Below are 26739 nucleotides of genomic sequence, written 5' to 3' on the forward strand. Positions count from 1 at the left end.
TATTTGAAGGGAACAGTATAGTATCTTTGCATCTATGCTTACCCAATTTAAGTGAACAAATTTGTAAGCATCTGCAGTGACAGTGTGACTGATTTTCCTTAAACATGTGTGCACGTACATGCATGCACGTGTGCATGCACACACACACTTCTTTTGCCTTAAAAAAAATTTGTGTTTTCTCTTTTTCCTTGGGGTTCTGTCAAGTCTTTGCTTTATGAGTGCTGACTCATCAGTATAAAATAGATTTGCAAATAAACAGAAGGCCAAGCAATGGATTTTTACTGCTTTGACTCGCTTGGTTATATCCCAGTCACTTGAATACCTTTTGCTATTTCTGATCCTGGGAGAGGTCTCCAAGCTCTGCTGGGCACTGGGCCCTCTGTCATCATTAATGAGCAGACCCTGGAAGGGGTTCACTTTTCTTGATTTCAGAGTGGTATGTTTGGAGGGAGAATGCTGAGAATATCCAGGGCCAGCTAAATGTGTGGCGAGGGCTATGTGGCTTCTTTAGCAGGCATCCCCCTTCTTCTGGACTGCAGGTGATGGGGAATGGTACAAGAGAGGCATCTGGGTGGGATTTTGCCTCTGTCTTCCTCACTGTGTCACTGGACTGAGGAGTCACTTAAAATCTGTGCCAATGAGGACCCTGCACATGTGTTGTCTCTGGAGTTTCATCTGACGGTGTCATTCCGGAACACAGGAAAATTCAGCGAACTTTCATTTTAGAGTCCTCTTGTGGCACATGCCCAGTCACCCCAGCCTCCCACTCTAGGCTCCATCTTCTCTCAGAAACTTTGCAATAAGCCAAATGTTCCTGCACAGTATACTTGCTGCTTCAAGCTGGGAACTCCCACAGCTATGGCAGTCTTTTAGAACTGTCACTGGCTCATCCTAGCCAATCTTCAAGTAAAGATTAAAATCTATCCAGGTGAGGCAGCACACAGCAGAGTCCTGATGTTAAGGATGTAGATGCATGAGGACCAGAAGTTGAAGGCCAGCCAGGACCACAGAGGGAGACCCCATCTCAAAATGTTAAAACCCTCAGATTGGCCCCTGGACAGGAGCTGTAGTTGTTTACTTGCGTTCTTGGCTCATTGTGTCCTACACTATCAGTCGTATTAGTTCACATTGATTGTAAGAGCTCTTAACTAGGCCATACTCCACACCACTCCCAGGTTCTGCATATATACCATGTCCCCTCCTCTGTTGCCAGGGAATGCCCCTGCATTCCATACCGATTTCAGTTAGGGCACCCTTCCTCCGTGTGAGGATGGCCTATATCCGTCTGTGTTACCCATGCTTCTGCCTTCTGCTACTTTCCAGACAAAATTTCATTTCTTCTAACTGTATGAAAGTTCTTTGAGATTTGTAGACTTTGGGTTTGATTCACTCCAATTCATTTTTTTTTTTATTTCACTTGACAACTTTTATAATAAAAACTATTTATTTATTTATTTACTTTCATTCATGTGGGCTTTAAAAATGAAAACTCTCTTCCACTTAGCCCCTGCATTCCAGGAAGGCCAGGGTCAAGTCTGGTTTTGTTTACTCGTATCTAGCGCTTGTCATCAGATTGGGTGGACAGTGAGCATGTTAGTGAAAGAATACAAAATGATTTGAAACATCTTAAAAATATTACTTATCATAACATATTGAAAGTTTATTCCTCCCTCACAGACAGTGAAAGGGGGCATTACCCTGCACTGCAGATAGTATAATATTTCTGATTTTGAAGATTTTATTGTCTAGAAAAATAGCTTTGTTTCATTCTGCCTTTCAAGAAGAAATGTTGAGCTGGGCGATGGCTCAGGGGAAGTAAAGCCCTTGCTATGCATGTGGGAAGCCAGGAGATAGGCTCCGTGGCATCCATGTAAATGCCAGTCAAGTTTGGAGACCTGGCTATATTCCTAGCATATGGGAAGTAGGTCCCCAGCGCAAGTTGGTGAGCCAGAGCATGTGAATTGGCAAAATCAAGTGTGAGACCTTGCTTCAATATATGTAAGATAGAGAGGGACTAAAGAAGCCACACAGTGCCAACTTCTGGCCTCCACATGCAAACACACATGTGCACCTACACAAGAGTGAACATCCATACACATGCAAAATAAAAAAAAAAAAAGAAATGTCATAGAAAGTGTTAATTCACTGAAGCTTTTATGGTAGGCCAACAGTTTGCTCACTGTAAAAAAATCATTTTCTATTTCTTTCATGCACGTGAAAGTCTGACTTACTTGGTAATACCCTTGACCATAGAGGAACATCTATCTGTCCCACCAAATCATGGATTGAAATTGTAGCTAGAGTCTATGTTTAGTATGAGATGGGCCATGTCCATCCTCACCAGTACAAATAAAAGACAATATTAAATTCACAATAAAATTACATAAAAGAAAAGCAAAGAGGTTAAGGAGAGAGAGTTTGTGTGTGTAAATGGAGTTCTTAATTGTAGTGGCACGCTCCATTCTCTGCCTTTCAGACAGGCTTTATCTGTACAAGCAAGATATCGCCACAGAAGAGAGAGAGGAGAGAGGTGTTTATTTTAGCTCTGTATGTTGCAACCTGATGGTGACAGTGGACAAACACCTCCTGGTTGAAGAAAGAAATATGGATTGCAGAAGAGGGAGGCTGGATACGTGTGAAGAGGCACAGGGCCGAAAGACAACCAGCAAAAGAATTGTATTCATTTAAGAAATGGAAAAGTTTATGGGATACATTTCTGAAAACCCTTCAGAAGCTAGTAAAATGCATTTTACTGTGTTTTCTCCAGCTTTTAAAACTCCACAGATGCAAGTGTATGACAAAATGTGAAAATAAGTATTGGCAACTAATTATGCTCTCGGCAGATTTCATGGTAGAGAGACAAAGGCATGCAGCTTCTGCTCGGCTGGATGTTTATGGGGTCTGGACAAAGCAGAGTGAGCCCCCAGGCTCCTTTACAAAGCTGGTATTTAGAAGAATGGCAATGGCCAACATTCATGGGTCTGTAAGTTGGATGTTTTGGCTCCCATCTTCTGGTATTCATCCTGAAAGATTTATAATCCTTTTGGGAGTGTGGTCAGTGACAAGAGTCGAAGGAAATCCTGAAATGTGGAAAAACTAACTTTTCCTAATATAAAATGGTTCTAAAAAAATCCCTCAAGCCTATGAATATGTTTCCAGATTTCAGAAAAAGCTGATTTACAGAAATTTTTTTCTATAAGGTTCTAACTTCATACCAATAAATCTGAACCTTACCTTTGATTCTGCCATTGGTCTAGAGATAGATAATTCAGAAAAGTATTAAGATTGCACCTTTGGATGTCTGCTATAATAATGGATCTGAAACTATACATGCTGCAGAGTGTGAGTGTGGCAAGAAACTCAAAAGTAGAAATGAGTTTAGAAAGAGAAAGTAAGGGAAACGAACAAAGTACACAAAGACTGTGCTGAGGGAAAACCTGAAAACCCTACGGGGGGGGGGGGGAGCCAGGTGGTGGCGCATGCCTTTAATCAAGAGGCAGAGGCAGGCCAGCCTGGTCTACAAGAGCTAGTACCAGGACAGGCTCCAAAGCAATACAGAGAGAGAAACCCTGTCTCGAAAAACCAAGCCAAAGAAAGAAAGAAAGAAAGAAAGAAGAAAGAGAAAGAAAGAAGAAAGAGAAAGAAAGAAGAGAAAAAGAGAAAGAAAAAGAAAGAAGAAAGAAAAAGAGAAAGAAAGAAGAAAGAAAAAAGAAAGAGAAAGACAGACCCTGATCATGTGCACCCAAGGATGCCCAACAGTGCCTTCTGGGTCCTTGAAGATGTCCTGGGGTAGAAGGAGGCTGTGACTGGCTGGATACCCTGTCCAGTGTCACCTTGTCTTCTGCAGCCATGACAAATTCTGAACCCTCTTCCCAAAGAGTTCATTCCACCTGCAGCTCTGGTTTTGGATTTCTAAATAGGAGAAGCTTGTCTGGAGCCTTCAGACTGCATCTGGGATGTTCTGATCCCTTTTAAACCCTTTTAAAACCACTGAAACATTCACAGCCTCCCTCGCTGGAGGAGTTCCTTCCTTATCTGCCTTCCCTTTTTTTGTGTATAATTTTGCTTCCTTTACCTGAGGATGGGCTGGATGGCTCACAGTCTCCTCTTTGTGATTACTGATTGTTTTTCTGCCTTTGTTTTCTAGATGGAAAACAGAAAGCAGTGGTGCCTGAGAGTATTGTGCCCTCAAATAATTGAGTTGATAACCCAACAATAAGGAGATGAGGATTTACTATTTCACACTTCTAAAGCCAGCTGTGGGTAAATGGTGCCTACATTTCTCTTGACAGTCAGGAGAAAGAGACACAAGGCATAAAACAACATACTTTACAGTAGGGGGTGAGCTGCCCTTGTCACTCTAATCCTCCTCTTCATACCGGGGTAGTCTGCATTACCTCAAGGGAAGAAACACAGCCAGCACCATGGACATCACCACCTGTTAATGTTAAAGAAACCCAGGGCATTTTCTCAGGACAAATAAGAAAGTAGAAATCTACCCCCTCCACACACACAACCAGCCTTTTTATTTAAACCTTTAAATAATCCCCTCTTAGTTTCTTGTCTTAAAAGTAATAAATTGTATTAACTTCATACAGAGGAACTGTGTACATGTATGTCTTGTGATATGAAGGAGGCAGCTTTCTGTTCGCCATTTCTGTGTATCCTTTATGTATTATGTATTACATAAAGTTGCACCTTTAATTGCCAATTTTCATATTTATCTATTAAAATATGGCTAAGTAGAAAATACAAATGTATCATAAATATGACACATTTTAACATGAATACACAATGTTCTCCGTTTTCTACATCTGTCTGCATTATGAAGCTTCGACACAGTATCAGGACTTATTACAGAAAAGACATCTCTCACCATTTTGGAGGCTAGGAAGTCATGCATCATCACGTACTGGCCCCTGGTCATGGCCTACTTGCTGTGTCCATGGAGCAAAGGGCATCCCATGGAGAGAGAAGCCACACCCATGCTAACTAACACACTCCATACTGGCATTAAGCCCTTCCTGGAGTCAAGGAGCTCATTGTCCTCCACCTGTGATGAGTCTTGCTGTTTTCTCTGCTGGTCACTGAGTCAGTCCACCAGAAAGCTTTTGTTTCCTTCTTTGTGCTGCACTTCCCAATTTCTGGTTCCCTACAGTCCTCCCTCCACCAAGCCCTGCTATTTGCTGCTTTCCCCCTCCCCAGTGTCTCTGTTGTGTGTATATACATGAAGGAAAACAATTTTCTCCTCTATGGTCACACTGAAAGTCAACATAGAAGACTTTTGGTGACTTCAAAGAGGATGAGGGTTTCCTCCCACAGGGAGCCTTTCTGGGCATACTCCTCCCTCCCTGGGAACACCATGTCCTTTGGGATTTTTATGTAGGCTGATTGTTGATCAGGCCATTTGTGATCAACTTAACCTCCAGTCCAAAGCTAACTGGTAGAGCTGAAAATGCTAACCCTAAGGTTACCTTTATTCTTACTTGAGAACAGCCAGAATCCTGACCCAAAAAAGAGGATATCAGCCAACTTATTAGCATGTAAAAGACATTTATCAATTTGAATATTATAAAGATTTAAGAATTATGTGTCAGAAAGCTAGACTAGGACCAAATGCATGCATTTCTCAATCTTAGTAAGAGAAAATTTCAGATGCAGATTGTGTTGCCCAGTGCACTAATCAAGAACTGGGGGGGGGACCATTTACTACCTCAACATAAAACTCCCATCCTTCAGTCACTCTCTTTAAGGTATGCCCCTGGACTCTCTTTAATGCCTTGATATCACCTAATGTAGCTGTTTAAAGGAGTCCCACTGTAAATGTTGGCGCTTAATTGGAATAACATTTTATGATGCTCTGTGTGGCTTTTCCGTGCTTTGGCTCACCATAATTCATTTAACAAATTATAACCCACTCAGAGAACTTTTAAAATTTTATGTGCTGTGTATGGGGAGACACATTTCCTAGCTTGTGGATTCGTCTGTATGGGAATGTGGCTTTATTTAACCTTTATATGGCATTGCATCTTCCTAGGGGGGAAATCAGACAGCAACAGTGATCGCCTTGTGTTCCATGAGGGATTTCAACTTAGCTCAAGAGACCTGTCAGCTGGCAATTAGAGATGTTGGAGGGCTTGAAGTCTTAATAAATCTCCTTGATACCGATGAAGTCAAATGCAAGGTAAGGACTTTTGTCACGATGGCCTTGATGTCCTAGGTCCTCTCACAGCTCTCTTGGAAGCTCAGGGTGTCTAGCATATCTTCTGGTCTTATTTGTCATGGTCTATGATTGGTGGTGATCTGTTAGCTGCATTTTCTTTTCATTCTCATTTTGTTCTTTTTCTTTCTGTTCCTTGTGCTTTTGGAATGAGAAGTGTCTGTTTACATAAATGAAGGAAAATATAGAGGATGCGTAACCTCCAGGGATTGAAACTATTTCTTAAAAACCTTAATTGAGGAAGGCTCTTAGGTAGACTTAGACTTTTTAAAAAGCATAACACCGGGTATATATTAAACCCTCATTCATCTGTCACTTTCTTTCCCCCACATAGATTGGTTCATTAAAAATCCTGAAGGAGATCAGTTATAATCCTCAAATCAGACGTAATATTGTTGACCTTGGGGGCTTACCAATTATGGTTAATATACTTGATTCTCCACACAAGAGTCTCAAGTGTTTGGCAGCTGAGACCATAGCAAATGTTGCCAAGTTCAAGAGAGCCCGGCGGGCAGTAAGACAGCATGGAGGCATCACCAAGCTGGTGAGTACCACCACTCTCCATCTTCAGATACTAGCAGACACCTACACAGCCCTACCTAGTGCTCTGGGCATTCATTCACCATGATATGTAACCTAAGAGTCTTTTTCTTTTTGATAACTTGTCTTAAAGATGGATGTCCACATATTTATATTAGCAAGGACCATAAAAGAGTGCTCAATCACATTTTTCAAATAAATAGTTAAATGTCACCTTTCAGGATCCACTGAAAGATCAGCTATAATGGGAGGTGGTGATAATACTGAGGCAGCACTGTAGCTCAGTGATGGAGAGATTCCTACTATCTGTGAGGCCCTGGGCTTAATTCCTAGGGTGATGGAGAAACATGGCAGAGGTAGAAGTGGGGTGGCGGGAAGAGGGGGTAGAGGACAGGGGAGGAGAAGAGAAAGGAGTGACGAGGCTCATGGTAGGAGGTGGGCTTGGTAGCCCAGGCCTCTGATATGGTGACTCACGCGAGGACTCTCCTTCTTGAGGACAGTCCTACTGCATTGTTGCTTAGAAGACAGAGCTGAAAGCAGTCTGGATATGGATGGCTTTCACCCAGTGAAAGTTTGCCATATGCTTTGGAAAAGCATCTGTGTTCAGCAGCAGCATTGTGTTTTGGAAGATTATCAGTAGCCAAAGTGGAAGATAGATGATTTTTAATGTTGTATAAAATCCTAATAGGATGAAATTATTGATACTTAGGATATCAAATTTTAAAGAGCTGCCCACCACATAGAAACCAATACACACAATTAGAAACACGTGCAAGAAGCTGGTCACAGAGGTGACTTCTGGGTTTTCAGGGGAAAGCCATAGAAACAAAGAAAACTGTGCATTTCCTCGTCCATTTGTCAATTTGTCTTCTTCGTATAAGGCCTACCTTAATCATCAGGAACAATGATTATTTCAGTAACTACCATAAAAAGCAAAACAAACAAACAAACAAAAACAAGCATTCTGCTCAAACTCTTTGTCAGCTAAGACCTTAGAAAAGTGAACACTGTGGACAGGGTGATAGCTAAGTGGACAGGAGTACTTGCCACTGTCACCAACCTGACAACCTGGGTTTAATCCTGGAACCCACCTGATGGGAAGGGAGCATGTACTCTCACATATTGCCCTCTGACATACGCGCACACACACACACACACACACACAGAGGGGTCAGGAGAAGAAATGAAATACAATGAAAGTTAGATGTGTACAGTGAAAAGTGAAGTGTGTCCAGAAATCAGTGTTTTCACTTGTCATCAATGAGCACTATAAAATGTAATTGTTTCAGAAGTGAGGTAATCATGACTACGTAGGAGGAGAAATGTGTGGCTAGATTATTGACATAGAAACAGCTTTGGGGCCTATGGATGTTAGCAGTACAATTTCTGCACAGTTCTTTCAGCTTTCCTATGTAAAAATTCTTATCATGAGAAAAGACCTTGGTAATGAGGCCTAGAGACCTTGGTAACGGCTTCATGCCATGCTGTGTAACTTTTAGGACGAGTTCAATCTCAGCACCTATATAAAGCTGGACATGGCAGTGTACATAGGAGTCCTGGAACTCCTATGGTGAAATTCAGTGTGGGGAGAGGAAAGTCCCCCAAACCTCTCAGACCAGCTAGATTGCATACACTGGAGTGTACCTTGCCTTGAACAAGATGGAAGTGAGGACTGACACAGGAGGTTGTCCTCTGACTTCCAAAAATACATCATGTCACACCGACTCCTGCACTTACAAATGAGCGCGCGCACGCGCACGCGCACACACACACACACACACACACACGCACATACACAGGTTTAATTTTTTTCTTATTTAAATGTTGGAAGAGACGCAATAACTGGGTATTAAACTACACAGTGGGCTGGTGTGGCTGTCCATTGAAATGACTCCCATCAATTATAAGAATAAAAAAAGAAATGAAAATTAGGAGCTTTTGAGTATCACATCAAATTTAGGAACCTAGCATTTCTCCAATTGCACTCACCTACTAAGATAATGACTCATTTTAATGTGATTTGAAATAGCAATCAAATCAGGAATAGGAATGGTCAGTACTGGATGGCTGAGTTTTGGTCATTAGGTTGAGAATGTGGCAGTATGTGCAGGGTAAGGGTACAGAACAGAAATAAATACATGTCTCTGACAATGAGTACACCACACCTGAGTAATGGTAAGTGTTAGACAGGGAGAGCACAGGTGAAGTATGGTGTGCATGGTAGGTACTCAGCTGAAGCCAGCCAGTCCCCGGAATGGTGGAGAAATAAAGGACGGGTGGGTGGGCTGTCAGTTCTAGGAAGGGGAAAGTCAGAAAAGGCTGGAAGGAGATGGTGCTTGATGGCTTGTGGGGGTGTTTGGTAGACAGACACACCAGGAAAGGCATTTCAGGAAGATGAGGCCAAAGCTGCCATGGACGTTTTCAAAGTTGCTACTGATTGAATGTGGCCAGATTGGTGGTAAGCGGGCTGGAGTAGCGAGATGAAGACAGAGGGTGTGCTTCTCACTACAGGGCTTATCCAAAGAGTTAGGGGGAGTTAAGTAGGTTGGACTCTTCTGAGGGATAACTGTTGCAGACAGACATTGGAGGGCTGTCTGCCCTGTACAAAACCCTGCCTTCTTAGAATTTTCTTTCTGCCTATGGTTCCCCTCTTGTAGTTCACAGCTGAAAGCAGTGGCCACATTCCTTGCCTTCCCCAGCCTGCTACACCATTGTCTTTGAGACCTAGCTAAATAAACCATGAATTTGGACTTGAGATTGGGAGCCTGATTATCAGGGGCTATTCTGTTCTAAATTTGACATGGTGTTTTTTTGTTTTTGTTGTTTGTTTTTTGACCATGTGGTAAACAATCATGAGGTTTGGCCCAACAGAAGGAGAAGATGGGCAAATAGTGAATTCTACCTTCACAGATAAAGATTGTGAGCTCAAAGGATGACTGGCAGCCTCATCTGGAGAGGACTGACTTTAATTCCTCCACAGGGCACCCTGACCTATTGCTGTGTCCCTTCAGGAAATTACTTTCCTTTCATGTCTTTGGTAACTTTGGTCATTACAAGGAAAAGAAAGAGAACACTGGTAATTTAGTTGAATGGGTTCAATTAGCATGTGTACAAAGCTGTGCCCTTCCCTCGTAGTTGTGAGAGGCATAAGCCATCCAACTAGCCTTACAAGGCCTTAATGGCTTTGGAGAACATGGATTTCCGAAATATTGGCAGTGATAATGTGGGTTAAAATAATGTTGTTGTTGCTTGTAAAAAGGTTTTGCCCTACAGTCTAGGCTGGTTCCTGCAAGTTGTCCATTGACCTGCACACATGTGCCTTGGTATGTACTTGTCCATATGGGTGCACACACACACTCAAACATACTCAAACAATAAAAAATTGAAAAGGTGGCTGTGTGCATTATATACATCTATTCTTGTAGGTTGCTCTATTGGACTGTGGACAGCACACAACAGAACCGACTCAGCCGAGCTTGTATGAAACCAGAGATGTAGAAGTGGCTCGCTGTGGGGCCTTAGCACTCTGGAGCTGCAGTAAGAGTCACTCAAACAAAGAAGCCATTCGTAAAGCTGGGGGCATCCCCTTGTTGGCTCGGCTACTGAAGACTTCTCATGAAGACATGCTCATTCCAGTGGTGGGGACATTGCAAGAATGTGCATCAGAGGTGCTCAAGCCATTCTGCCTTTTCTGTTTGTCCTTCTTTCCTTCCTTTTCTTTGCTTTCCATGTATGTGCACATGGTTATGAGTGTGTACCTGTGTGCTTACACATGAGTGGGCATGTGTGTGGGTGCACATGCATGAATGTGCACAATAGACCGGAGTCTGATGTGTTACTGGATTGTTCTCCACTTTGTTTTCTGAGGAAGTGTTTCTTATTGAACATGACATTCACTGATTTGGCTTGTCTAGCCAGGTAGCTTGCCCTGGGAACTCCTAGCCTTTGTCTCCTGAGCATTGAGATTATAGGCAAGCCACTGTGCCCACCTGGCCTTTAAGTGGACATTGGTGATTGAACCTCTGTCCTCTTGCTTGTGTGCCAAGCACTTTATTCACTGAGCCATCACCCGAGCCCACTTTTTCTTTCTTTAGTTAAGAAAACAATCTTAAAGTTTGACATGAAAGTTAATGATCCTCCTCCCCCAGTGTCAGGGATTTTTGTTTTGATTTTTGTTTTAATTAGAGAAAGAAAATCAAACAAATAATACACTAAATAGTACAGCACTTGTGACATTTAGTTTTCAATGTTTGATGGTTCTTCTATTATTGGACAGATACGGGAAAGTTTGGACTTTGGAGTCTGGTCATTTTGTTCAGCATGATTACTCATAAATGAAAACAATTACAGTCATATTATACACACATAAATATTTGCATTTTTATATTTCTAGGAAAACTACAGAGCTGCCATCAAGGCAGAGAGGATCATTGAGAACCTCGTGAAGAACTTGAATAGTGAGAACGAGCAGCTGCAGGAGCATTGTGCCATGGCCATCTACCAGGTGGGCCGGTTCTCCATCTCTCCCTTGCTCCTTGTAGTTAAAGACAATGCTTCTCCATCTACCAGGTGGGGCAGATGAGAGAGAGAGAGAGCCTCTTTACAGACCTCCTTGCTTTTCTAGTTAAAGATAGTGCTTCTTCATCTACCAGGTGGAACCAGCTCTCTCCAGAGGTCCTCCTTGCTACTGCAGTTAAAGACAATGGTTCTAAACACTTGGTCTCTTCCTCTGGGGAGCCATGCTATTTGTGCACCATGTCTCAAATTCCTGAAAGAAACAAGAGAGGAAGAACTGATTTGGGCTTGTGGTTTTAGACCATCATGGTGAAGTAGTCATTGTAAAGCAGCTAGTTCACAGTGGCATGGAAAGTGGTGGAGACTGTTCTCTTCCACATAGACCACATAGAGAGAGGGGGGAGAGAGACAGAGAAAGAGAGAGAGAGAAAGAGAGAGAGAGAGAACAGGGAGAGAGGAGAGGAGAGACAGGAGGTATACAGGACTAAACACTCCCCAATTACTGTGAGTGACCTAATTCTTCCAGCTGGCCTGCACCTCCTAAAGGGTCCCCAGCCTCCTCTAAGCTATACCACAGTTATGAAAACATACAGCAGAGGGCAGAGTATGGATTTCAGAGCCAAATCTTAAAGTCAACACTTGGGATTCTGCAATTTAGCAAGCACCCAAGGGGTCTTCATGAGCTTATAGGGGTGAGAACCACTGTACTTCGATGATGCTATGTACTCAAACATGTGTCAATGTGTCAACTAGTTGATTATTTACATTCTTTAAGATACACATATCTTTCTCACTGTATCCTAAAATAATTTATTTAGGATAAAATAGCTCATCAGTATATAGTGTTCCTATGTTGCTTTACACAGATTCTATTTAGAGACATTGATCTTGGGAGCATTTTTTCTACCAAGATCAGATAACAATTGTATACACATGCTCTCAGAGTGTGTGGATATCATGTGCACACATTTTTTGTTGTTGTTGTTTAGAGTTTGCTTATTTCAGTCTCCACTAATTTTGTGTGGGTTGTCTCCTAGTATATCAGGACACAAATTAGAATAATTAGGGGGTGGGTGGCCTTAAAAAATGAATGCCTGGTTGTGGTTATGACCACATCAGCTTCTCTCTGACCTGAGTGGACTCTTAGAGGAATGCTCTTAAGCAAGTCTAGTAAGGGTGTCATTTCTGCTAGGGATTATGTTCATTTTCTAAGGCTTCTGCAGCTAACCACAAACTCAGTGCCTTCAAAAGAACTTTGTCTTCTGGAGTCTAGAAGTGTGTGGTCAAGGTGTCCACAGGGTAGTTTCTTCAGAGACATCTGTCCATGGCTTGCAGTTGACTGTCTTGTCCCTGTGTCTTCATGCCATGTCTGTGTGTTTGTGCTATAACAGCTCTTAGAGAAAGAGAAGCCATTTTTTAGGTGCTCATCACAATGATGTCACCTCACCCAAACCTTGCCCCCCCCCACACAAAGCCATATTCTGAAGCATTGGGAGTTATATCTTCAGTTTATGACTTTTGAGAGAGTATAGTTAAACTCTTACATAACACTCGTGTATGTGGTGTGTGTGTGTATGTGTATGGTATGGTGTGGTGTATGTGTGTGGTGTGTGTGTGTATGGTGTGTGTTTGTATGGTGGGGTGTGTGTGTATGGTGTGTTGGTATATGGTATTGTATGTGTGTATATGGTGGTGTATGTGTGTGGTGTGTATGATATGGTGTGTGTGTGTGTTGTGGTGTTTTGTGTGTGGGGGTATATGTATGTGTGTGTGTGTGTGTGTGTGTGTGTGTGTGTGTGTGTGTGTGTGTGAGATAATCACCACTGAACCACAGTTGAAATCACAGAAGGCTGATCCCAGGTAAAGCACTTGTAAAGGTCAGACTCTCTGATCTAGTTGCCATTTGAGCTCCTGACCTTCCTCAGTTTTCTCCTGCTATCCAGATGTCCCAGGCCCAATTCTTTGCTCTGGGACATGAGATCTTGGAAATCCCAGTGAGTTCCCTGCAAATGATGCACATTGTTTAGTCACAGAAGTAAGTTGCAGTGGAGAACTCCCATAGGTGAACCTCATTGGCCATTACTAAATGCTTGAGATGCCTTGATCTCTGACAGCTTCTGGTTTGACATTTTGTGCAGTGTGCTGAAGACGAGGAAACCCGGGACCTGGTTAGGCTGCATGGAGGACTTAAACCCTTGGCTAGTCTGCTCAATAATACGGCCAATAAAGAACGATTAGCTGCTGTCACTGGGGCAATCTGGAAATGCTCCATCAGCAAAGAGAATGTGATTAAGTAAGTAAGGATTTATTCTATAATAAAATATAATCAAGTAGTGCTTTAATGAAGGGCTGGCTCTGTCTGTAATCAATAATGTACATTCTGGAATAAGGGGTAGAATGCAAAGATTATTATGAATAAAAGGCCCCTCTCCATCCTACTACTCAGCAATATTATATGTATCAGGGCTGACATGATCTTTCTATGTACATGTGTCTTTCCAAGTGCATGTGCATATGTGTTCAAGTGTATGCATCTGAGACCAGAAGAGGGAGTTGGGTGGTCTTTATCTGTCACCTATTCCTTGGACACAGATCCTTTCCCTGAGCCTGGGGTTAGTTTATTTTTCCAGCTGCACTGGAAGTCCCCAATCCCCACTTGGAACTATGGATGCTGGTGGGCACCACTCAACCAGCTTGTTAGTGCATGCTTGTATCCGAACTCTGGTTCTCATGATTGTCGCACAGCAAGCATTTCTAACTAACCACAAAGCCATCTTTCCCTCCATATTTTCAGTTTTAAAAGATAAATGTATCAGCTGGATGGTGACTAACCATTCTTAAAAAGTAGTTACTTTCAATTATGATTTCATAATTTAATTATGTTGTAAGGGTTTGGGGTGTTGCGGATTGAACCCAAAGCCTTGTGCTTGGTAAGCAGACAATTCCACCATTGAGCTACATTCTCGGTCCTTGTATGTCTACATTTTAAAAACAAATTCCAGAAGACTTATACATTTTTACTTATTTTGATTTTAAACTTTTCTCTGTGTCTATTTAGAATTCACAGTATATTCTGAGGGAACTTCTTTTCTCTATTTGGTATTTTCTTTAAGAAATTTGCATGTTGTAACAAAAAAAAATCAGTTTGCTTAATAATCTATGACCAAATTGTTAGCACACTAAAAGTTCTATTAATGTAAACCCTATTAATGGCAGCAATAAAAATTCATCCATATCTTTATACATAAACACTGATGAAGTATATTAGAAAGAAGAAAGAGTATTCTATATAGAAATCAGGAATTCTCAAATATATGCTTTTATACATGCTTCATTTGATTTAAATACACACTGAAAAGATCACAGTAAAATTATATGAAGACAGATGCTAAAACTTACTAGTGATTTTTACTGAAGCGACCTGAGAAGACCAATTAAAATATTTTGTTTGATATTTATATGTGTATATAATGTTTAGATCAAATAATCCACCCCTATTTTACCTCTCCAATTCCTTCCTTCTCCTCCTCTTTCTCATTCCAACTTCATGTACTCTGATTATTTTTTAATACCCACTGGATCCATTATGATGTATGTGTGTACATGAGTATAAGACCATCTGTTGAGTATGTGTAACTTCTCAGAGCCACATCCCTGTAGAGAACTGATTCTTCCTTTCCCACTAACCATCAAATTACCAGCAGCTCCTCATATTGGGTTGTGACTTCATGATCCCCTACCCTGTCCATGATGGCGTTTTGAGCTGCTTTGTGAATGAATTTCCAGGCTATGTGAGTTCATGTATACAACTGTTTTGTTAATGTCTAGCAAATACTGTTTCACAATGGACATCTACTCCTAGTTCCTACTATAATGATGCATGAGACTTAAGGGGGAGATGATTTAGAGCTAAGTACTCCACAGTAACTTGTGTGCGCCCATGAACCTGTGGTGGGGCTCTATATTAATCAGCATGTGCTATAAAAAGAAGCTTCTCCAGTGAGATTTGAGAGATACACTGATCTATAGATGAAGATTGGAACTTAGAGTATAGTTCAATACTATGTCCATTTAGCAAGATAACTACTCATTGGTTCTTCCCTGGGTCATACGACCTAGCTAGTCATGGGATTTGGCTGAGCTTATCTCATCTTGACTTTCTCTTTAAAACCCTGTGGACATCTTTTTGTGGATTTTAGTGGAAGTGTTTTAATCTTTTTTTCCATTTAGCATACTGTCATTGTATATTGTATCATATTTAGACATGTCCTTTGTAGTCCTAGATCTTCTAGGACTTGTATCATGAAGGGATGTTAGTGTTTTCTGCATCTAAGGAGATGATAATATGGTTTCTGTCCTTGAGTCTATTTAGTGGATTGCAATTACCGATTTCTATAGGTCAGAACAAATCACTTGTAAAATCTTTTGAAATATAATGATGCTATATATATATGTCAAAAGGAAAATATATACTGTAATTCATTTCTAATGTAAGTTTAATATGGTTTGTCCATATAAATCAATCTCTATGAGAGGGGAAAATTTAGGATGGATTCACAAATGCATCTGCATTTTCACTCTGCCCTTCCTCCTATTTCATAGCTTTATCAAAGACCATCCAATGTCATAATCCAGAACATGACTAGGTAGCAGGTGTCTGGGTATGGGTGTGAGTCTCACTGCTTAACAAGCTTCAGATCAGCCATTGGATAAGGGAGGTTAAATGGGGTCTACTATTTGTTATTATGGGTCAAATGAGCATTGGAAATGCAATAATGAAAATGCATGACTAAATTAATATAAATAGTTATTTAATATGACTTATTTTTCTGAGTATCTTTTCTGTTAACTTCAGACTATAAACAACCTTCTTTCTCTGAACTTAAGGTTTCGAGAATACAAAGCCATTGAGACACTGGTGGGACTTTTAACTGATCAGCCTGAAGAAGTCCTTGTGAATGTAGTTGGGGCCTTAGGAGAATGCTGTCAAGAATATGAAAACCGAGTCATAGTCCGGAGGTGTGGTGGCATCCAACCTCTCGTGAACCTCCTGGTTGGAATAAACCAAGCACTTCTTGTGAATGTCACGAAAGCTGTGGGTGCATGCGCAGCAGAACCAGAGAGTATGGCGTAAGTGGTGCTGGAGACAGGGCGAATGGGGAGTGTTTGGATGGTCATAAGATGATCTGTCTCATCACTTAAATTTATGAGCACATATGATGGACACCATGTTACCACATAAATATTCATGACTTCTCTAACCAAAACATTACCTTGAAAGAAAAGTGGGGCTGGGAAGGGCACTGGGAGGTAGGAGGATTTGCAAAAGCCAATAATTTCCCACCTGGAAAACATGCAATCAGCAAAATTTTCCTCTACCTTTTACAGAATGATTGTTTTTCCATCTAATAGTCTGAGTCATGTCTCATAGTATCATATTTCTTATTTCTAGCCAATTCAGAAAATGTATTTGTATCACCTATAAAGTGGCAAAGGAAACACTAAGTATTTTAAATAATGACTTTAATACTGGAATAAATTATTGTGTATTAAAGAAAGATAAGATTTAAACATGAATTGAATATATTTGGGGAAAACAGTTGGTATTGAATATATGTAGACCTTTTCTTTGTTGTTATAACTATAGTGTAATAGCTATTTCTATGGCATAATTACTTATCTAATATTATATGAAACCTAGAGATGATATAATGGTTACAGGAGGGTGTGCCTAGAGCACATTCTGACACTGTACCACCGTATAAAAGGACTTGAGCACCTGTATAGTTGGATGTCTGTGGGAGATCCTGAGCCAAGCCCCAGTAGATGCCAGAGGATAGCTGTATATCATTCTTGATAAATGCACATCTCTACCTACCTACCTATGTCCAACCACCTATGTATGCATTTATTTATGAATTTATCTAACTGCATACCTGTATATGAGAGAAAGATTTATTTAAAAGGGTTTGTTTCTATAACTGTCGCAGCTTGGTGAGTTCAAAATCCAATAGAGGTTAGTTTGCAGACTGGCACTGTGCTGGCAGAATTCTTTCTGTCCAGGAAAGGGCAGGTATAGGCACATGTGTGTTGAGGGGTGATCTGTTGTTTTCAGTCTGCCACCTCAAGTGCTAATGTCATGTAAATCATCTTTCATAAAATGTTACATAAGGCTTGCCAAATATGGGCAAGCAAAGGTCATAACAAAGAGGACTAAAACTTCATGACAGTTGTAGTCCTCGTTGTTACTGGTCACATGGCCATACCTCATATTATAGACTTCCTCTGCTATCCTTAGCTAATACATCACCCAGCTATGACTTTTTTTTATCTGATCAGTGACTCAAATTTCCATTCCTAAAGGGTCTAGAGCCTTAGTGGTTGCCTTAGCTACTTTCTATTGCCATAGTAAGGCACCATGACCAAGGCATCATATTGAGAAGAGAGTTTATTTGAGTCGTGTAGCTTCAGAGGGTGAGTTCATGACCATCATAACAGGAAACATGGCAATAGGCAGGCAGGCAGGCATGGCATTGAGGCAGTAACTGAGATTTATACCCTACTCATCAGCATGAAGCAGTGACAGAGAGATATTTGGGAATGGCATGGGACCCAACCCTAGTGACACATTTCCTCCAACATGACCACACTTCCTAATCCTTCCCAAACAATTCCACCAAATAGGGACCAATATTTCAAATATGTGAGCCTATGGAGGCTATTTTCATTAAATCACCAGAGTAGTTTTGGCTGGATTGAGTTGCCATAGTTGTCCATTAGTTTAAACCATATATAGGTAACCAGAGCAGTTCTGAGCTGAGTCAGGGGATCTCTCATATTTCAGACATATTCTTCCTTCTCTCTCTAGTCTTACCCTAATGGATCCTTTGGTAGTCAGTGTTAGTCATGGTGTGGTCACTTCCTTCTCTACATCATCAATGGATTGATTCAAAAGTCATTTGGTGGTAATTATTTCTTGGTGAATACACAGGGTTTTATTTACACAGATGAGAGCTTGTTTGTAGTGGCATCTTGTTTCCATGCACCTCATCCTCAATGATTCTAACAAGCTATTTCCAGTTCATTGCTTCCATTATGCACCACCAAACTTCTCTTAATATTAATAAATGGAGATATTGACTTTTCTGTCAAAACCATTGGAGAAAAGGTCAGGGAAATTAGCTTCATTCTTTTCTTATTCTGAGTTTTGGAGACTCTAAGTTTGGAAATGTCAGAATGGAAATGAAAAAAGAAAGGCTTCAATGGCTTTCTTGATTGAGTTCTGAAGAAAAACAAGTAAAGTGAAAACTTAAGATGCTGAAATGTCAATAAATGTGACCAGGTCAATCTGCAAAACTCTCCGTGGATCTTAAATAAAGGAAAGGTTGACTTGCGGTAGGGGCTATATAAAAACTACAAAAGAGTAAAGCCTAAAAGGAAACAGACTTTCCCAAACAAAGAAATTGTCAAAGCTACAAATCTGAAACCATGAGGACACTGCTAAAGGTTGTGAATTATTGACTTAAAAGTAACATGCTATAGAGGTAGAGGTAACTCCCTCCTCGGATGATCAGACTCAGCAGATCTTGTGTTATTATTATTATTATTTTTTTTTTTTTGAGACAGGATTTCTCTCTGTAGTCCTGGCTGTCCCAGAACTCACTCGGTAGATCCACCTGCCTCTGCCTCTGCCTCCCTAGTACTGGCACTAAAAGTGTTTACCACCACCACCAAAAAAAAAAAAAAAAAAAAAAAGGTAACATACTAAGGCTGCCATGTCTCTTCAGGCTCCTTTCCAAATAGATCCTGTGCTTGCCCAATGCACAGATAGTATTGGTTTTTCTAGAGAGCAGGTTGGGGGAATGAATGGCTTAGGAATAAGTATAGAATTTTCTGCTCCCTGCCAGGTATTCAGTTTTGCATTATAAAACATCAGGAGAAATGGAGTCAGGAGAGTTGTGTGGCAAGTTACTTGGTGTTTAGCCCAAGGAGCCTATGGGAACGCTGGATGGAAAGGATGTAGAGACCGTGACATCGCAGCAGAAGGAAGCTCTAATCTGTTATTCTCAACCTGTGGGTCTTGATCTCTGTAGGGGTCAAATGACCCTGTCACAGGGATCACCTCAGATATCCTGCATATCAGGTATCTACATTATGGTTCATAACAGTAGAAAATTACAGATTTGAAGTAATAATTTTATGGTTGGGGGTCACCACAACACTAGGAGATGTATTAGAGGCTCGCAGCATCAGGAAGGCTGAGAACCACTGCTAAACTTCAGAGATCTGAAGATCAGATGGACTGTTCAAATGTTCAGAACTGGTAGAGGTGTGTTCTCTAAACAGAAGGGATGTTTCATGGAGTTATGTGAAGATGCTATCAAAATGGCTAGTCGATAAATTCAGATAAATACTTTTCCTGCAGCCACAGATTCAAGAAATTTTGAAAACGATTAGTAAGACAACATAAACCATCTTAAGCAAGTAGTTACAGAGTAAAAAGAGGAGGACAGGGGCCAGGGAGATTGCTTAGTAGGTGAAGTATTACTGTAGAAGCATGAACATCTGTGTTTGCATCCCCAACACATACTGAAAAGCTGGGGTTGGTGGTGTGTTCCTGTAATTTCAGCATTGGGATGTGGAGGCAAGAGGATGCCGGGATATCAGGAGCCCATCAGCCCAGCCAATTGGTGAGCTCCAGTCTTGGGAAAGGACTTTGTCTCAAAAAAACAAGGTGGAGGAAGCTACCTCAGGCCTCTACACATGCACACCACCATGGTGCATTGTGTGTGTATACCCTAAGGATCCAATTTAATTCCAGAATACACAATCTAAAGAAGTTTAATGCAGTGACATGGCTTATAATCCCAGTGCTGGGGTGTGAAGACAGGTGAATCCTGAGCTCCCTGGCAGGCTAGCCTAGACTACTTGGTGAGATCCAGGCCAAGAAGGCCTGTCTCAATAGAAGGTTGTCAGCACTGGAGGAATAACACCCAAAATTGGCCTCTCATGCGACATACATGAGCACACATGCCCATGTGTACACATAAAACAAAAATAACCAGAAGGGGCTTGGGAGATAGCCCCCCCAATTGATAAAGTGCTTGCTGCCAAAGCCTGAAGATCTGAGCTCCAGGCCCAGAAGCCACATAAAAATCCACAATTGGTGGCACATACTTGAAACCCCAGCCATGGGGACAGACAGGCAGATCCTGTCCATTTAGCAAGTACCCAGCAACTGAGAGGCCCTGTCTCAAGGCAGAGTCCTAAAGAACAACAGCTGGGGCTGTCCTCTGGCCCCCATGTTGTGAGTACATGCATCTGAGCATACTTATGACACACACAAAATAGAAAGAGAAAAACTATTGAACCTAAAATCTTGGATTCAAAGAAAATACAATAAACTTAAGTGAGACTAGTCAGGAAGGTGGTAGCTACAAAATGAAGAATAAAAATGATAGTAGAATGCAAGACCTAAAAAAAAAATGGTTGTATTTGAATTGGAACATGCTGGAACATGGTCTTGGGCTAGAAAGATGGCTCAGTGGGTATATCCCCACTGTGCAAATGTGAGCTTCTGGGTTCTGATTCTCAGAACCATGTATCACAAAGCTGAGTGAGACAGCATGCAGTTGGATCCCCAGTGCTGGGAGGACAGAGAGAGGAGCTCATGGGACTCACTGACGAGCCCCAATAGCCAAAACGATGAGCCTCTCTCCAGGGCTTTTAAGATAAGTCTCTCCTTTGCTTAAGTTCCCATCAGTTTTAAATCTCCCTATGCTATACTGTTTCTGGCTAAGGCTCTTCGTCTCCTCTTGAGGCTCATTGTGAATCTGAGGCTCTTTCTCCTGATCCGTTGCACCTTCTGGCTAAGGCTCTTCGTCTCCTCTTGAGGCTCATTGTGAATCTGAGGCTCTTTCTCCTGATCCGTTGCACCTTCTGAAGGGAAGCACTCAGCACCTTCCTTTCTGGATCTCATCTCTGCTGCTCTCTTACTCCTTCCATGATTGCATTCAATGGCACTGACACGTAAATGAGCAATTATTATTCAGGACTTTTAGTGACATGTTCAGTTTGGATTTTGTTTTAAAGTTAGTTGAGAGCCACTGAATGTTTCTAAGCTTAATAGAGACAAAACCTCTCAGAGGACCAGAGCAACTTCTTCTAAGCCTGTGAACAATGACATAATGATGAACAGAGAAGCATGTAAAAGCTGTGAAGTATGAGATGACTGAATATGAGTTGTAGTGATGAGAAGGAGGCAGCAATCAAATGGTTCCACTCCCAGATGTAGGGAATACAGCAAAGGAATAACAAGGGAACCTGAACATCACAAGGGAAGCTGTTTTTTTTTCATATATATATATATATATATATATATATATATATGAAATATATATATATATATAATTTTATTTTAATATAGATCCCAGTTCCCTTTCCCTCCCTCCATGCCCCCAATCCCCCCTCCCATCCTACCCCCCCCACTCCACAGGAAGGGTGATACCTTTCAGGAGGGATCATCAAAATCTGTCAAGTCATTTGGAGTAGGGAATAGGCCCTCCCTCCTGACTCTAGGCTAAGGAAGTATCCCTCCATGGGGAATGTGCTCCCAAAGTCCTTTCGTGCACCAGGGATACATCCTGGTTCCACTGTCAGAGGTCCCTTAGACTGCCCAGGCCTTCTAATTAAGACCCACATTCAGGGAGTCTGAGTCAGTCCAATGCTGGTTTCCCAGCTATCAGTCTGGGGGTCCATTAGTTTCCCCTTGTTCAGGTCAGCTGTCTCTGTGTGTGTCTGTAGCCTGGTCTTGACCCCTTTTCTTATCACTCCTCCCTCTCTGCAACTGGATTCCAGGAGAAGATGGTTTGTTAATTACACATGGGAAGCCTAATCCATTCCCAGGCTTACGCTAGCCACTTTGCAGGCACTTACAACTCATTGATGGTGAGTTCAGTGGCAATTCTGTAGAGATCGAAGTTCCTGTGGACCCAAGTGGCCAGAACAGATGGTCAACCTGATGATCATGTCTAAAGCTGAGGATAAAGATGTTAGCTGGGTATTTAGGATAGCCATGAGTTAGCAACTGAAGCATGGGTAACATGTGAAAGATTATAAGGAATAGGATCAGTGAAAAGTGAAGCAAGCCTAGTTTTGAAGGAAAATTATAGTTGCAAAAGGTGAGGAGGATAAGCCAAGAGTTGTGAGGGAAACTAGAAGGGTTATTGAAAGAAAAAGAAAGAACATGTAAAGGAAAGAAATTGATCATAAGTGTCTGAATTGCTTTTCTAGTTTAGCTTTCTGTATATGCTCTGTTTTTCTCACAAATGTTTTTTATAAATATTCCAAGGCAAATTTAGAAGACAGTATTTTAAGTTTGGTAAAAATCCAAACAGTATTACTCTTGGCATCATATTTCAGACATGGATATTATTGTTAGAATTTTTTGAATTATTGCTTCTTTGAGCTATGAGTTGAATGTGAGGAAATGGTAAACATGTCTACTCTGTGGTGATTGTACATAATTCATGGGTTAGAAACTCATTTTGATGAACAGCAGCTGTATGTATTAGTGATTTATGGCTGTGGCTTAAACTTTGGGTCACATAACTGTCTGAATATGTACACTTTTAGAACAGTTTCATTAAGTACAACGGATTACATGAACAGCTCTCAGTAAGATGAGAGATATCATCTTAATAATAACCATGTGGTTACTGAATCATGTGACTTCATGAAATTCTGATTTTGGAAAACTCTGTTAACTTTTTTCAGGAAGCTTTTGTGAGTATAACCACATAAGTTGTTTCATATAGATCAGAAGTCTTTCTGGGATGTGTAAAATATTACAAAAGACATTAAGTTTTTGAATAAATAGATTTGTTTATTGTGAATTTCCCATTGTTATTTATTTTTAATCTTTCTTTTTGTGCATATGATGTGTGCAAATATTTGTGGGTTCAAATATCAGTGTGGGCATACAATAGCATGCACATGGAAGCTAAGGGACAACCTTAGCAGCTGTCACTCCTCAGGTGTCAGTCATTATTTCCCACAGGGTTTCTCATTGGTCTCATTGGCCTTGATTTCAACATGTAGAGTAGCCCAGCTGGACAGAAACCTCATAGATCTGTTTGCCTGTCTCCCCAGCACTGTAATTAATAAGCACACACCATCATACCCAACTTTTGTTTTCTTGATGTGTGCTTTAGGGACCAAACTCAGGTCCTCATTCTTGCAAGAGAAGCACTTCTAAGACAGTCTTGATTACTTAGATAGCATGAACAAAGCTACTTACAAAAGAAAACGTTACTTGGGCTCGCGGTTCCAACATGGTCATTACAGTGGAGAGCACAAAAAAAAAAAAAAAAAAAAAAAAAAAAGCAAGTAGGCAGGCATGGCATTGGAGCAGTATCTAAGAGCTTACATCCTGATCCACAAGCAATGGGGTCAACAGATCCAACTGGGAATGGCTCCAGTCTTTTGAAACACCAGAGACAAGCCTCCTCCAGCATGGCCACACCTCTTAATCCTTCCCAAACAGTTCCACCAACTGGGAACCAAATATTCAAACATATGAGCCTATTCTTGCTCAAACCATTTCCCTAGGCTTTGATGGCTTCTTTATGAAGCAATAAAAGATGAACTTCTGTGACATTGGTATAAGGATGTAACTGTCAGAATATTATAGTTTTAAGGTCTATTCTTCAGAGTTACTGTGACTTAGGTTTGTTCACTCATTATTTTTGTGCATTTGATTTCTACAACTGAAACTGAAAACCACTTAACAAACTCTGGTAGCTGTGTGTTCCTGTCTGTCTTTTTATATAACTTGTAGTTCTGGCTTCTTAAAGGCAGAACCTATATTATTTGGTGGATAAATTCTTTTAATTGTCATAGGTTGTGACTTTTGAATTCCAGTTGTTGTTCTTGATCATGGTTAATGCATTTTGGGTTGTTTTCTGCTTTTGCATGATATCAAGATGTGATCCCTGCTTTCCTAATTGTTTGCCTGTTGCATCTTAAGCTAACTGTTTTCTTAATACATTTTATTTGTCTTTCATATAGAATATGCATATGGATCTTGTTTGGTGAGTTGAATTAAACATTTAGTTCAGCAGGTGAACTATTCAGTAAGTAAGCTAGCTAGTCACAAACATTTGTCAATGTGAATAAAATGTTGGGGCGCAATAAATGTCATACTTGTAAATTAATTGTATTCCATAGGATTTCCTATGGTTGTTTATCAGGTTTACAGTCTTTGTTATTTAGGATGTTTTTCTTTTGTTTTTTTTTTTTTTTTCTCTAGTGGTTATTATTATACTTACAAAGTTTTATGATGCCCTTATTCTGTTTAAGTGGTAGTTTTTGCTCTCCATCTTCCTCCCCCCCTCTCTCACTGAACTTTGAGCTCATTGCTTTTGCTAGACTGCTTGGCCATGGAATCTACCTGTCTTCACTTCCCATGTATAGGGTACAATCGTGTACCACCTTGCCTGAATTTACATGAATCCAGGAGGACTGAATTCAGATCCTCATGCCTATGCAGTATTAGCAACTGAGCCCTCTCCCCTGCCTGTAGCTACTGCTATCTTTTTATACGCAGCTCTTATCTAAATAGTAATCAGTAGGTTTTCTCTGCTCCTCTTTTCCTTCTCCCTTGATTTAATTACGTGATATTTAATGCCTACTATTCAGACACTATTATTCCAACCCATGCCCCATCTTTTCTTTATCTTAGGTCAATGATTTCTTGTGTACATACTCACTATATAATAATAAATCTATGCACATAAACACATACTAATTAATCATTGTGTTCTTGCTGAAGTTCTGTTTATATTTTAATTATTCATTGTCTTCCAGTAGAGTAATCAAAATGGCTACTGGTGACTACTCAGGGTACAGAAGTTGTTAAGGGTTGGCCCTGGACTTAAATGCATGCTTGGATGTTAGCCTGATTATCTGTAATGTCTTTGGCTCCCCTCTCTTTCACTAAATTTGATTATGCTGCCTACCCTTTGCCTTGCCAGAGGTCAAGGACATCTCTTGTTGGATAATATCCCGTAGGCATGATAATGGAAAAATGAACTCATGAAATCTCAGCAATATGGTTGCCTGAACAAGACTAGCATAATGATAACACCAGGCCACATGCCAACATGGACATGGTCACACCCCTGGTTGAAAAGCTACAGGAGGTCAATGGCTGTTAAAAGAGGGAGAATTAATTTCCTCTAGGGATAAGCTCCCACACAGAATACCCAATACCAAGTGGTCAACCTTGGACACATGTATATATGAATAATGCCAAATGAACTCATTAAGTCATATATATATGTATATGCATATATGTATAACAATAATAAAAAAGAGACCTTGAATTTGAGAGGAGAGACATGAGAGTAGTTTTGAGGGATGGAGGAGAGGGAGTGAAATAAAGTGTTCATGTATGAATTTCTCAAAAACAACTACAAAAAACCCTAGACATCTTTGTTATATATGATTAAATACAATTTTTTTAAAAAAAATTAGACTAATACTCATCTGATTTTTTTTCTTTGTAGATTTTTTTTTGTCTGGGGCCTAAAGAATCTTTTTTTGCAAACAGGTAGTAACTTCTCCTTGATTACAGCATATACATGTGTACTCTTTTGTGAGGCTCAATATATTTTTGTTGTGCGAATACTGAACTTGACAGCTCTGGTGTGAGTGTTGGCCTGAAATACAGCTCATATAGAAAAGACAGAATGGAGGATTTATTTTTCATCTTAATACAGAACCAACTTATTTTTTAATATAAATTTTTATTTAAATTAGAAACAATCTTATTTTACATATCAATCCCAGTTCCCTCTCCCTCCCATCCTCCCATACCCCCCATCGAAACCCCCATCCCATCCCCCATCCTCTCTCCAGGGAGGGTGGGGCCTCCCATGGGGGGATCATCAAAGTCTATCACATCATGTGGGGCATGACCAATGCCCTCCCCCTACCCCACACCATGTATCTAGACTGAGAGAGCATCCCTCCATAGGGAGTAGGCTCCCAAAGTCCATTACTGCACTAGAGATAAACACTGGTTCCACTGCCAGAGGCCCCATAGATTGCCCAGGCCTCCCAACTGACACCCATGTTCAGGGAGCCTGCAGAACCAACTTTCAAATACACATTTTCAGAGGACCACCAGAAGTTCAATAGCGAGAAAAGCTTTTACTTTGCTTTTCTTTCTTCCCTTTCTATAAGAAAAAGAGATGATGAACTCGTGCATCTTCATGATCTTTTCAGTCCCTAATGTTTTATACAAAATGCCTGGCATGGGTGATCCACAACATGCTGAAATCCTGATGTTCTGAATTTCATGTTGTATCAAAATAAAATCAACATTTTAAAGGTCAGCCCTTGAGTGTAAGTATGCTGTAAAAGAGTTAAATGTCATGTTCTTTAGAAGAAATCAGGGTGAA

The 26739-nt window shown here is 40.7% G+C and overlaps 1 protein-coding gene across 1 annotated transcript in view; it reads left to right on the forward strand.

Annotated features, from left to right (window-relative positions):
- Nucleotides 1–26739, forward strand: part of Odad2 (outer dynein arm docking complex subunit 2) — a 154835-nt gene that overhangs the window by 57749 nt on the left and 70347 nt on the right. The window contains exons 11-16 of the mRNA XM_051205607.1: nt 6038–6184; nt 6555–6764; nt 10186–10428; nt 11154–11264; nt 13414–13568; nt 16163–16405. Of these exons, the coding sequence (XP_051061564.1) occupies nt 6038–6184; nt 6555–6764; nt 10186–10428; nt 11154–11264; nt 13414–13568; nt 16163–16405 (1109 nt within the window). The remainder of the gene's footprint in view (nt 1–6037; nt 6185–6554; nt 6765–10185; nt 10429–11153; nt 11265–13413; nt 13569–16162; nt 16406–26739) is intronic.

The sequence above is a fragment of the Phodopus roborovskii genome, unplaced genomic scaffold (genome assembly GCF_943737965.1).
Source record: "Phodopus roborovskii unplaced genomic scaffold, PHOROB, whole genome shotgun sequence".
Taxonomy (NCBI): Eukaryota; Metazoa; Chordata; class Mammalia; order Rodentia; family Cricetidae; genus Phodopus; species Phodopus roborovskii.